At 52.6% G+C, this 13205-nt stretch overlaps 1 protein-coding gene across 3 annotated transcripts in view; it reads left to right on the top strand.

Annotated features, from left to right (window-relative positions):
- NEGR1 (neuronal growth regulator 1) overlaps nucleotides 1-13205 on the top strand; it is a 226046-nt gene that overhangs the window by 393 nt on the left and 212448 nt on the right. For all 3 annotated transcript variants that reach the window (XM_071565212.1, XM_071565211.1, XM_071565209.1), the window contains exon 1: nucleotides 1-18. This exon is cut by the window's left edge and continues 393 nt beyond it. In XM_071565212.1, coding sequence (XP_071421313.1) covers nucleotides 1-18 — 18 coding nt within the window. The remainder of the gene's footprint in view (nucleotides 19-13205) is intronic.

The following is a 13205-nucleotide window of genomic DNA, read 5'->3' as shown; positions in this document are numbered from 1 at the left end:
GGACACGGCCGTGCTTAGGTAGGAGGCGATCGCGGGCGGGAAGGATGCGGGGACGGAGAGGCTCGGGCGCCGCCGCAGCATCTCTGAGCTGCCCCCGGCTCGGCCCGGAGCCCGCGGCCCCGCCGGGGATGCTGCGGCGCGATCCCCGCAGGGATGCTCGCGGTGTCCCGGGGATGCGGGAGCTGGACCTGCCGCCCCGGTACCCGCAGCCCCGGCGCTCCGGGCTGCTCGTCGCTCCCGCCGTGCTTGTGCTCCGCGCTGTCTCCTGTTTTAACTATTTAGGAAGCCTAGGCTGTTGCTGGAAGTTTGGAAGCGGGTTGTTGGGGTGAAATGATGCAGCTTTGACTTGTGGCAGCAGTTCGGGGCTGTGTAGAGCGAGCAGCACCGGGCTGTGGCAGGGAGAGGATGATTACGCTCTGCTAGAAGCATTATTGTTAGTATTGTTATTTATTTTGTGATATATTTCCATATGTCTCAACGATTGGAGTGCTGGCTTTATTCCATGAGGAGATTGTGTTCCTGCTTCTCCTAATGGACCTTGTGCTCCTGCATGTCCTCGCTACTTGACTGGAGGAAAATTTGTTTACCAGCAGTCGGACACCATAGTTAATCTACTCAGTCCTTCATTCTGGTTTGTGCTCAGTAATCCTCTGCTTGATTTGCTTATTCCCCCAGCCCCCAACTTTTTAGCCCTGGGGTGTACTTTTGCCAGGATTTTTCTGTAGTTCCAACCCCTCACGTTTTCCCCTTCTCTGGAATACGGTTGCAGTGGGTGACAAATCTCTGATTTAACGAGCAGCACTTCTCAGCTGTGGAGTCTTTGGCTGTGTTACTTTTGTTGGGCTGTCACTGAAATCTCCAGGTTGTGACATTTTTTATCCATAAGCATTTTCAATGATCCTGCAATCTGCTGTGAAATGCTGCATGAGGCATTTTTAGTAGGGATTTGGAGGCATTTCCAGGCTGCTCCTGGTGTAGTAGCTCCTGCAAATACAGTAGATGTCTATGTAGGGCAGCTGACAAGTGGTTTTTATGCGTGCCTCAATTATACTCTGTATTTCGAGACGTGCTCAGGTCCTTGTGCTTTCTGTCAGCACAACTGGAGGATCAAAGGAAATAATAATAAAAGAAAGTGTTTTATTTATACTGCTTCAGGCTCACAGGTTGCAAAGGAGGTAACTTGGGTTCCCAGGCAGTCAAGGCAGATACTCAGCCAGTACTAAGTGCTAGAAGGACATAAATATGTTTAAAACTGCACTGTTACAAACCGATGTAATTACTGCCGAGGTGCCCTCCCGGTGGGTTCTGCTGTAACACAGGAGGTTTCCAGGCCCAGGGTTGGAACTCTGCTGGTGCAGCTGGGCAGGTTACATAAATGAGAAGGGAGCTGGAGGCTGCAAACATCCCTTTGGTCTCACTGGGGAGGGCGAGTGTGTGTTCGGAAAGAGCTGTTGCTACAGGAAACGTTCCCATCGTTGCCGAGCCCTGGGAGAGAGGGATGAGGGACTGAAATTCTGTGGGTTTCCAGCTGGATTTCATTCTTCGTGCCCTGGGATTAACTCCTCTCACTTGCCATGCCTGCAGCAGCCTTGCTTTAAACCAGGGCTTGTTCTGCTTTAGACTGGTGGTGTAACTGGGAAGGGGCAATGCAGGATCACCGTGGGCAGAGTGTGCAGCAGCCAGGCAGAGCTTGTTATCCTCGGTTTGCCCTGCCCAGCATCTCAGCTCCTCTGGGATTGCTCCTCACTGGATATTTGTGTCATAAACATGTTGCAATATACATTAAAATAATTGCCATTAACATTGTAAGTGTTGGAAGCTGACTCTTTATTCAAATACAAATTCCAGTAAGTTGGATAAAGCCATTTGGGTGCTGGAAAAGGAGTTTGTTCCTTCCAGCTCTGTAGCCACCTGAATTCAGCCCTTTCCAGGGGCTGTGCCTGGCAGTGCCCAGAGCTGGCTGTGCTCCTCAGCTCTCAGCCCTTCATGGCAGGATGACCATGGGCCCCCTGTGGCAGCACTTGTTGATCCTCCCTCAGTGCCAGCTTTCCCTGCTTTGGCTGTCCTGTGAGGGCATCCAACATCCCCTGCTCTCCTCGCTCCTGAGGCAGCACTGTGGCAACAGCATCCTGCTTTAATAATTAAAGCTGAATATGGGCGGCACTCCCGTGCCTTTGAGTCAGCATTTTCGTGGCTGTCAGAAGACAAGGGAGATTTATGGAGTGTGTGTTGAGGTGGAGCCATCCCCCAGCAAGGGGGGGTTGTGGGTGCCCTTGCTCAAGCACAGCCTCCCCGGGACAGCTGCATTCACATCCCCCTGCTCTGAGCTCCCCAGGAGAGGGAAAAAATGGGGTTCCCTGTGTTGAACTGAGGAAAACCCTTTGCTCAGGCACCTCATTTTGAGCAGACACATCAGGGAGGGCAGCACATGGCCCATGTCAGTGGGTATGGGGCAGGCTGGATGGGCCAGGACCAGCTATCACATAAAGTTTTCATTGTCTTTGCTGAAGATGAGCAATAAAGGCTCCTTAAACTGTTGAGATTTTCCTCATAACGTCTGTGTGTTAACACAGTAAAATAAGTAGTTTGGTTCCCTCATTTTGAAATAGTTAATTCATGTAGCAGTGTCATTAATCAATACAGCATCAAACACAGGCAGCATTTATTTAATGGTGCAGAAGCAGCACTGTGAGTACTGCTCCCTGCCCTGTGCTCTGGGAACATCATTCCCTGCCCTGTGCTCTGGGAACATCATTCCCTGTCCGGTGCTCTGGGAACATCATTCCCTGCCCTGTGCTCTGGGAACATCATTCCCTGTCCAGTGCTCTGGGAACATCATTCCCTGTCCTGGTGCTCTGGGAACATCATTCCCTGTCCGGTGCTCTGGGAACATCATTCCCTGTCCTGGTGCTCTGGGAACATCATTCCCTGCCCTGTGCTCTGGGAACATCATTCTCTGCCCTGTGCTCTGGGAACATCATTCCCTGTCCAGTGCTCTGGGAACATCACTCCACATCCCCTTGCTCTGGGAATGTCTTTCCCTGCCTGTTGCTCTGGGAATGTTGCTCCTGCCTGCTGCTCTTGCTCAGCCAAAGCCCTGCACTCCTCGTCCCCGTGGCAGCCCGGGGGGTAGGGGGGGTGTCCCGTCCAGCCCCATTGCCAGGACAGTCACGGGGCCGGGTCCTGCTTTGCCAGGTGCCCAGGTGGCACTGGGGGCTGGGATTCTCCTGGGGCCTCCCTGGACAGCAGTTCCCAATGCTGGCAGAGGCCCAGTGCCCACATGGACCTTCTGAAGGGCTGACAGAAGAGAAGGTTTGACAAGAATGTTACTGGGAACCTGCTTTGTCCAGACACAGCTCAGCAAGGGGGTTTTCCAGGACAGCCCTCGGTAGCCAAGGAGTTCTGTCTGGGATGAGTTATTTCTGTAGCCTCTGTGATTAAACCCTCGTCCCTTTGGTTTGGTTTCAGTCGCTGATTGGTCCCCACAGTCCCAACACTATTTGTGTTTATTGAAGTTACAGGAAATCATGTCAGTAATGTGGTTGTTTACATGGCACAATAATTTTGGGAAGCCACTCATTTTCATCCTGCATTGGTCCCATGTTCTTCCCAGGCAGTCTGTTAAGATTTCATGAGGACACTCGAGGAAAGAGAGAGCAAGTTATAAACCCATGATTTTATTAAAGAATAAATTGCTGCACTGTAGACTGCTGGAAATGCAGGAAACACGCTGTATTTTCAGAGCTGGGTTTTTCCTGTGACCCTTTCCAAGACCTGCTGTAAGGAGAGGGATCACCCTGTGTTCCAGCATATCCATCCCACTCAGAGCAGAAGAGGGGAGTGTTTTAGGAGAGGTGACAAATGCAGAGCACTTGGCAGGGAGGAGGCATGGGCAGCCTCGCCCCTCAGTGCCCTGGGGACAGGGCTGGCACTGCAGGCCTGGATGCCCAGGGGGCATGAGACCACCTCCACCTGGGAAGGGCTTCATCCCATTCCCAGTGATGTGGTGAAGGCAGTGCAGAGCTCACACTGGGATGGCAGCAAGAGGCAGCTCTGGCTCTGGGGAAACGAAAGAATTGCTCCTTATCTTCCTGTGCTGGTGCTGCTCCTGCTTTGGACTGATGTGTGCATGGCCCTGTGGCTTTGGGCACCCCAGGAAATGGCCCTGTGGCTTTGGGCGCCCCAGGAAATGTCCCCATGGCTTTGGGCACCCCAGGAAATGGTCCCGTGGCTTTGGGAACCCCAGAAAATGGCCTCGTGGCTTTGGGCACCCCAGGAAATGGCCCCATGGCTTTGGATACCCCAAGAAATGTCCCCATGGCTTTGGGCACCCCAGGAAATGGCTCCGTGGGTTTGGACACCCCAGGAAATGGTCCCGTGGCTTTGGGCACCCCAGGAAATGGTCCCGTGGCTTTGGGAACCCCAGGAAACGGCCCTGTGGCTTTGGACACCCCAAGAAATGGCCCCGTGGCTTTGGGCACCCCAGGAAATGGTCCCGTGGCTTTGGGAACCCCAGGAAATGGCCCTGTGGCTTTGGATACCCCAGGAAATGTCCCTGTGGCTTTGGGCACCCCAGGAAACGGCCCTGTGGCTTTGGGTACCCCAGGAAATGGCCCCGTGGCTTTGGATACCCCAGGAAACGGCCCTGTGGCTTTGGGCACCCCAGGAAATGGCCCCGTGGCTTTGGATACCCCAGGAAATGTCCCCATGGCTTTGGGCACCCCAGGAAATGGTCCCGTGGCTTTGGGCACACCAAGAAATGTTCCCATGGCTTTGGGCACCCCAGGAAATGGCTCTGTGGGTTTGGGCACACCAAGAAATGTCCCCATGGCTTTGGGTACCCCAGGAAATGGCTCCGTGGGTTTGGACACCCCAGGAAATGGCCCCGTGGCTTTGGGCACACCAAGAAATGTCCCCATGGCTTTGGGAACCCCAGGAAATGGCTCCGTGGGTTTGGACACCCCAGGAAATGGCCCTGTGGCTTTGGATACCCCAGGAAATGTCCCCATGGCTTTGGGCACCCCAGGAAATGTCCCCATGGCTTTGGATACCCCAAGAAATGTCCCCATGGCTTTGGATACCCCAGGAAACGGCCCTGTGGCTTTGGGCACCCCAGGAAACAGGGACGTGTGTCCGAGCAATCCCCACGAACCTCACCCACAATTTGGAGCCCAAATCTTGGGTATCAGAATGTGCAAAATATGCTAAGAATGATCAAAGAGGCTTTTTCCAGCAAGCCAAAGTTTTTATCCTGCACTTTGTTTTTCTCAGAGCTCATGGCTAATGAAGGCAAGTCTACCTGGTAGTGCCTCTATCGTACCTTTACGTTCTGTCATTGCAGCAAATTGAGCTTTAGAAGTTGCCATGACTTTTAAAAAGATACTTTACCAGTGTATAATCATAGAGGAATTTGGGGAATGTGGGCTGTGCAGCCTGTAAACTATTGGAATTATTCACTTCCAAGGGTTAAACCTCGAGCTGGGCTGTGTGGGGCCGATGCTCCCAAAGGCTGGCAGGGAGGAGCAGGAGCAGTGGAGGCTGAAAGCAGCTCTCCCTGCCCAGCTGTGCTCACAGAGCAGGCACGGGCTCTGTCAGAGCTGGCTGCAAATCCAGGGATCACCTCCAGGCCAATGTGTCAGCAGGTCGAGGAGCTGCTACACATGTCTGGCCACAGCTGTCCCTTTTGGTCACCCCGTGAATGTTGTCTGAGGTCTGGGCAGCCAACAGTCACCTGAGGAGGGTGATTATGGAGAGTGCCTTTGTTTGGTCACAGGTCAGGAGGTTTGGGCCTTTTTGGTTTGTTTGCTGAATTGGAAATTCCTCACACGCAGCCTGTCTGCTTCTCACTGCACCTCGGAGGGTTTGCAGGGCTGTGTCGTGTCCAGTCACACTGTCCCCTGCCATGGGGACCTGGGCAGTGCCCAAACCCTCAGGATGAGCCCCAGGCAGGGCAGGGTGGGCTGTGAGGACCTGGGGCAGTGCCCAAACCCTCGGGATGAGCCCCAAGCAGGGCAGGGTGGGCTGTGGGGACCTGGGCAGTGCCCAAAGCCTTGGGATGAGCCCCAGGCAGGGCAGGGTGGGCTGTGGGGACCTGGGGCAGTGCCCAAACCCTCAGGATGAGCCCCAGGCAGGGCAGGATGGGCTGTGGGGACCTGGGGCAGTGCCCAAACCCTCGGGATGAGCCCCAGGCAGGGCAGGATGGGCTGTGGGGACCTGGGGCAGTGCCCAAACCCTCAGGATGAGCCCCAGGCAGGGCAGGGTGGGCTGTGGGGACCTGGGGCAGTGCCCAAACCCTCGGGATGAGCCCCAGGCAGGGCAGGGTGGGCTGTGGGGACCTGGGGCAGTGCCCAAACCCTCGGGATGAGCCCCAGGCAGGGCAGGGTGGGCTGTGGGGACCTGGGGCAGTGCCCAAACCCTCGGGATGAGCCCCAGGCAGGGCAGGGTGGGCTGTGAGGACCTGGGGCAGTGCCCAAACCCTCGGGATGAGCCCCAGGCAGGGCAGGGTGGGCTGTGAGGACCTGGGGCAGTTCCCAAACCCTCAGGATGAGCCCCAGGCAGGGCAGGATGGGCTGTGCCTGCAGATGGGTCTGCCCAGGGCTATGATTTCCTGATGGGCTTTTACTGGGGTTGAAAGGTTTGGGCACTTTGTAGGCAGCTGATCCCAAACTATCCATGTCCTTTACTGGCAGTTCTTGGAGCTTTGCAACTTCTTGTTTTCCCTAAGTTTTTCTGCTGGTGGAAGGAGTTGCCATCTGGGGACTGTGAGGAACAGCACTTGGTGCCTGTTGGTGTCTGGGAGTGCCACTGTCCCAAACACAGTGAGTGGGATTTCTGCCCACCCTGGGAGCTGCCCAGCCCTGACAGCCGGGGTGGCCCGGGGGGCAGAGCCAGGACATGCTGTTCCTGTGCACAGGGATGAGTCAGTGCTCCCTCGAGCTTCCCAGAATCACAGTTCTCACTGTCTATTAAACGTGACTTTCCCAGCTGTGTGTTGTCTCCTTCCCTCCTGCTGGGAAAGGGGATGCTCCCTGTTCTCCCCCATGGCTCTCCTGCAATGAATGCTGATGGTTCAGGGGGAGATGAGATGTCCACCTGACATTGATTCTCTAAACTATGTCCCTTTAGGGGCACCAAACCACAGAGTCTGAAAGCAGGGGCTGCTGTGGGGCTGAGCACCAAACCCACATCTCCTGCTGTCAGTCACTCTGTCAGCTTGCCCTTCCCTGTCCCTGTAAGGCTCAGCAGGACCTTGCCATGGGCACAGGGGGCCCTGGCCAGACAAACCCTGGTCCTGCTCCCTCAGACTCCAGATGCTCAAGAACAAAACTACAGCCTTGTGGCCCATACCATGGATTTATTTTGGAGGGCTTCTTGCCAGTATTTCTTGAGCTCTGAAATCCCAGGGAGTTCCAGAGCAGTGGTCCTGAGGACACCCAACTTCTCTGGTGGGAATGGCTGGAGGTGCCTGGATGGCTGGAGCCCCTGTGGCAGCAGGTCCAGCAGGCTTTGGCTCTGAAGCTGTTCAGCTCCTCAGGGGCATGTGGCACCTAATTAATATTTAAATTGCTGGGGGGCAGTGAGTTTGGGGGATTGGGACTTACCAGTTCCAAAAGAACTGCCCTTTGCAGTTGGGAGTCTGTGCCCAAGGAGCGACACTGGCATGGAATGCTGGTGGCACATCTGCAAAACCTTCCCCATCCCTTTCTGTTCCTGAGAACTGGCCATTTGGAAAGGGGTTGCAGGAGCAAGAGGAGGTGAATGACATTTCTACAGCACATTGGAATCCTGAGATACTGTAGGAATTCCAGCATCCCAGCCCTCCCAGTGCATGTGCAGTGCTGGATGCAGCTGCAAACACCTGCAGATGTGTTTATGGAGAGTGTAATAAATATAAACATTTTCTTCTTTCCTTTGTGATTTTAAAAGATTCAGTTCTCAACTCCCTTTCTCTTGTTCCTGTGGTGCAATTTGGGATCACAAATTCTTTGGCTCTTGAAGTTTCATTCCTGAAACATGGCCTGGGATGTGCAGACTCGTGTGCACTCCCCCTGGAGAATGAAGCTGTTTGTGTAAGGCTTTCCTATTCCTGACAGTTATTGAACAAGCACATTCTGGCACTTGCCTCTTGTCTGTGCAACAATAATAAATAAATTCAGTGTAAATTAAAATAATTTATCATTTTAAGTGATGGTGAATGTTTCAGCTGTTATGTAGAGGAGCCAACAAAACAAGGAGTCAGTAAGGAACGAGAAGCAGGACTTGATCCAAAAGGCTTTTCTATTGAGGAGACAACAGAGACTTAAATGACTTTGTCCTTGTGACCACGTGGCTGGTGGGGGGTGGAGGAGCTGGGGCTGGGCAGGGAGTGCTCCCAGTGGAGCTGTGCTGGAAAACACATGGAAGTCACTGTCACAGCTGGGAACTGTGTTTTGGAGTCCTGGTGTCGGTCTCAGCCCCTCCCCAGTGCAGGACTGGCATGGTTTGTGCCTCCACTGCTCCTGCCTCTGCTTTTCCAGCCCTGGAGCTGCCAAACCTGAGTGTCCACTGAGAGGACATATGTCCATGGTGCAACTGCTGGGTCTGCAGCACATCCCCCAGCCTGGCTGGGTGTCCTTCCCTGGCTCCTGAAATGGGCTCACAGGTTCTCTGGTGAGGTTTCACAAAGGTGCAGGTGAAGCAGTACAGAAAGTCCAAGTGAATGGGCTGCACTGGACTCTGCAGGGTCATGGGTGGACTCATGGAGTTCTTTGCCAACCCAAATGGTTCTGTGATTCTGAGATGTGGAACTTCTCATTTTCTCCAAGTTGGCTGAATAAAGGTCAAGAACTTCTTCCTGCCCCCAAGGGAGAGGAGAGGAATAACTGCCCTGCCATGGGAGCATGGAGGAGCAGCAGGTTCTCCAAGGTGGCCTGGAGGGAGGGGGAGAGGATGGGTGATTCTCCATAACGCCTTTCTGCTGGTTCCAGGACACCCAGAAGGGGAGATGGCAGGAGTCCCTCTGTTGGGTTACCCATGTGAGGGGGCACAGCCTGCAGGGCTCAGTCCCTGTGCAGTGCAGGGGGCACATGGAAGCACAGCTGCCAACGTGGTGTCAGCTGGAACAGCCTCTTGGTGCCCCTGCTTGGTGCTGGCACTGGGGCTTTGGAGCTGAGAGGGAAATGGGGAGTTTAATCCAAGGTAGGCATTGCCATAGCAGCATTCAGAGAGCTTAGTGGGGTCATTTTTTATTTACTTCTGAGTTGTGTTGTCTTTGTGTCAGTGCCTCAAACCATTCCTGTGCAGGCACTTCCTGATGACTCTGGGCCTTCTCACTTGTCAGTGAAGCAGAACTGCAGGAGCAGAGACTTGCCCTACCAGATTTATAGATTTATAAGATTCTTTTAGCTTAATTATAACAGAAATGAAGAAACAACCTTAAAAGAGGTTGAGCAGTGTGAACACACTGAAACAAATTACAGATGAGGTTGTCCTGGACCTGGAATGTTTGAAGTCTTTAGGAGTTAAATGCAGTTCTTGGAGAAATCCCAAATTCATTTGATAGAGCTGTGGCAATAACAGGGTTCCAAGGCCAGAGAGAAGAATGAATGTCTTGGCAAAAATAAACAGATAAAAAAGGAATTCCTTTGGTGTCTGTCAGGTGTGTCCCATACCTGGAAGTGTTCAGGATAACTGAACCCACCTTCACTGAGCAGAGTTTCAATATGGAACTCAGTCAAGCCCAAAAGCAACATTTCTGTTACTCTTTTTCTACCCATCATAACGGAGCAGGTTTGGATGGGGGGTTTGGGTCAGATGGACTCAAGTAGTTGAAAAATGAGTGCAACTGGATATGAAGGTCTCAGAAAGGACTTTCTTTATTAAGTTGGTGTGTTTGGGATCTGTGCTTATGAAGCACTGAGTTAGGTGTGTACTCTGGGAGATGAGACAGAAAATCTTATACCAGTGGGAGTTACAGATACAAGAGAGTTCTGCAGGTATTACATTGCACAGGGAATAAAATAATACAGAATAATTCAATAAGTAAAACATTTGTCTGTATAGTCATGCTAAATACTTTGTTTATAAATTCAATATGGTGGTGTAATATAATATTTACAAATTTAGGTTAATTCATTAAAAGTACATATTCCTTTATCCTGATGTGTTATATCATAATTATCTTGAATTAATGATAGGAATTAAATCAGGATACTGCCAAAATTGTGTCCCTTCAATGTGTTGTACCCAGAGGAGCATTAAAGTGTTTCCCTGCTCAGCTGCTGCTCTGGGTCCTGTGGGGATGTTGGGCTGCACTCCTGGCACAGCTCTGGAGATTGGCATCCCCAGTCCCTTCCTGCCCCTGGTCACCCTCCCCCTCCAGCCGTGGAATCCTCGTGTAATTCTTGGTCAGGCAGTTATTAAGTAAATCTCAAATTAAATATTAAGAAGTCATTGAAATGTTAATCTAAACAGTGGGGGGAAAGACTGGCAGGTCTAAAGTTCTCTTTCAGGTATTGTTGTGATGGGTAAAACCTCGTGGCCAAAGAACCACTGAGCTGTGCCAACCTTATGGAACCATGGAATGGTTTGGGTTGGGAGGGACCCCAAAGCCCACCCAGTGCCACCCCTGCCATGGGCAGAGACACCTCCCACCAGCCCAGGCTGCTCCAAGCCCTGTCCAGCCTGGCCTGGGACACTCCCAGGGCTGGGGCAGCCACAGCTGCTCTGGGCACCTGTGCCAGGGCCTGCCCACCCTCCCAGGGAATCACAGAAGGATCATCTGAGAGACTCTCTGGGGTTGGAGAGCTCCCTTTGCTCCCTGCAGAGTTCATGGAGGAGACAGTTTGGTGCAGATATTTATGTTTTTATTCCCTCTCCTCACCAAGCTTTGCCCCACCCCGAGGGGTGGATTTGACCTGGGGCTTCCCACCTGGACTCAGGGCACCATCCCATGTCCCCCAGGGCAGCCCCTCAGGAAAGTGGGCAGGTTCTGTGGGCACAAACCCAAATAGTCCCTGGCAGATGTTCCCTGCAGTTTGTTGCCAGTGCTGTGCTGTCCCTGACCTGTGACCATGAGTGGAGGGGATCCTACTCAGGAGAGGAGGGAAGATGACTGGGAATGACCAGTGGGGAGGGAGGAGGTCACCATTCCAGGTGTGGAGCCTTGGCCACAAGCACAGGGCATGGGGAGGGAGGAGGTCACCATTCCAGGTGTGGAGCCTTGGCCACATGCACAGGACACTGGGAGGGAGGAGGTCACCATTCCAGGTGTGGAGCCTTGGCCACATGCACAGGACACTGGGAGGGAGGAGGTCACCATGGCAGGTGAGGAGCCTTGGCCACATCCACAGGACACTGGGAGGGAGGAGGTCACCATTCCAGGTGTGGAGCCTTGGCCACATCCACAGGACACTGGGAGGGAGGACATGGCAGGTGTGGAGCCTTGGCCACATGCACAGGGCATGGGGAGGGAGGAGGTCACCATTCCAGGTGTGGAGCCTTGGCCACAAGCACAGGGCATGGGGAGGGAGGAGGTCACCATGGCAGGTGTGGAGTCTTGGCCACAAGCACAGGGCATGGGGAGGGAGGAATTCTGTTATGAAATGGCCTAATTATGACGAGCAGTTTTTCCCCTGGCTGGAGCAAGTGGACTAGAAAATTGTACTCGACTTTTCATTCAGAAACTATTAAAGAGTGGGGAAAGAGAGAAGAAAATACAGCTTTTGTCGTGGCTATTTTTGTTTGTTTTATTTTATTTTTTAGCGTAGAGTCCTGCACATTGCCAGAAATCAGTTTAAAATTAAATTAATTAATTGTGTTTCACTTGTGGTTGTTTTTTTTAACCTGTCTGAACCTTTCTTGTGTTACATTTCTGGTAGTGTGAAGGTGCCTGTGCTAAAGATGCAGCCCAGCCTGCAGACTCAGTGTGGATCCAGGTCATTTGGGGTGACTGCACCTCCAGCCAGGGACAGGCTGGGCTGAGCCTGCCTGGCACCTGTGGGGGAACTGGGAGTGAAAATGCCCTTTCCAGCCCAGCTACAAGAGGAGAGGGTGGATTAGCAAAGGCCAAAGGGGAGGAGTGTGGCAGTGCTGCCTGTGGTGGGTGCCAAGGAGAGAGGGTGGAGAAAGGTGGGATGGATGATGGGACGTGCTGTGTTCTACAGGAACAGGGGAATGGCTTTAAGCTGAAGGAGGGCAGGCTTAGAGTGGCTTTTTAGGAAGAAATTCTTCAACCCACAGCACTGTGGGATTCTCTGCATTTCAGCTGTACTTGCATTTAGTGGCTGCCTGCACTTCAGGTGGGTGTTTTGGTTGGTGGTTGGGTTTGGTTTCTGCACTTACAATTCCAAGCACTGCACCTCCAAAATATGGAGCCTGAGCTGGAACTTGAGGCTGTGGCTTCTCCTCATGGTTTGTTGGAGCTGAACTGAGCAGATCAGCTCATTCTGCATTTGCCATCTGAGCACCATTGGGGCTCCCTGGACCCCCCTGTGTGAGCAGCTCCCCCCCCAGTCAGGGCTGGAGCTGCTGGGCTGGCTCTTCCCTGGGGTCCAGACACCTCAGGCCCCAGAGATGAGAGCCCTGGCTCAGCCTTGGCATTCTCTGCCACTTCTTTCTTTGCACTAATACTTCAAAACAATATTCCTTCTGATCCTTCCCTTGGATAATCTTGTAAAAGGAAAATGGATTGGGATGTGTATAAAATACCAAAGATCACTGAATCAAAAATTGGATGAAATTCCCAGAAATCAAGTTTTTCAATGCAGTCAGTGCAGAAATATCACCCTGGAATTACAGATGAATTTTGTTACAGCAAATATTTTCCTTCACTGTTCCCTTTGCCTGGGTAATATAAAAGAGGGCAAGAAGCAGCCCAGTCCATTGGAAATGGGATGTTTCAAGAGTTATTTAAATGAAGTCCCAAGTACATACAGAGTGTTCAGGATTATTGTTATTTTCCCAGGCAGAATGATGTGTTCCCTGGGCAGGAATTGCTTCACTGCAGCAAACATGAATGCTGAGAGAGAGGGGAGGGAGAAGGCCAGAGGTGCAGGAACACCAAGTGCAGGCAGCAAAGCTCCCCCAGCTGCCAGGGCCTATATTTAGAGAGCCCAGGCATCCTGAGAGATCAATTATTTACTGTGCCACTTAAAGGTATTGGTGCTTTGCAAAGCACAGGCAGGAACTTGGACTGTTCCCACAAACTGCTGCCCTGGGGGGTGACC

This window comes from Pithys albifrons, chromosome 10 (genome assembly GCF_047495875.1).
Source record: "Pithys albifrons albifrons isolate INPA30051 chromosome 10, PitAlb_v1, whole genome shotgun sequence".
Taxonomy (NCBI): domain Eukaryota; kingdom Metazoa; phylum Chordata; class Aves; order Passeriformes; family Thamnophilidae; genus Pithys; species Pithys albifrons.
Note: the sequence above shows the minus strand (reverse complement) of the source record. Positions and strands in the feature narration are given on the sequence as shown.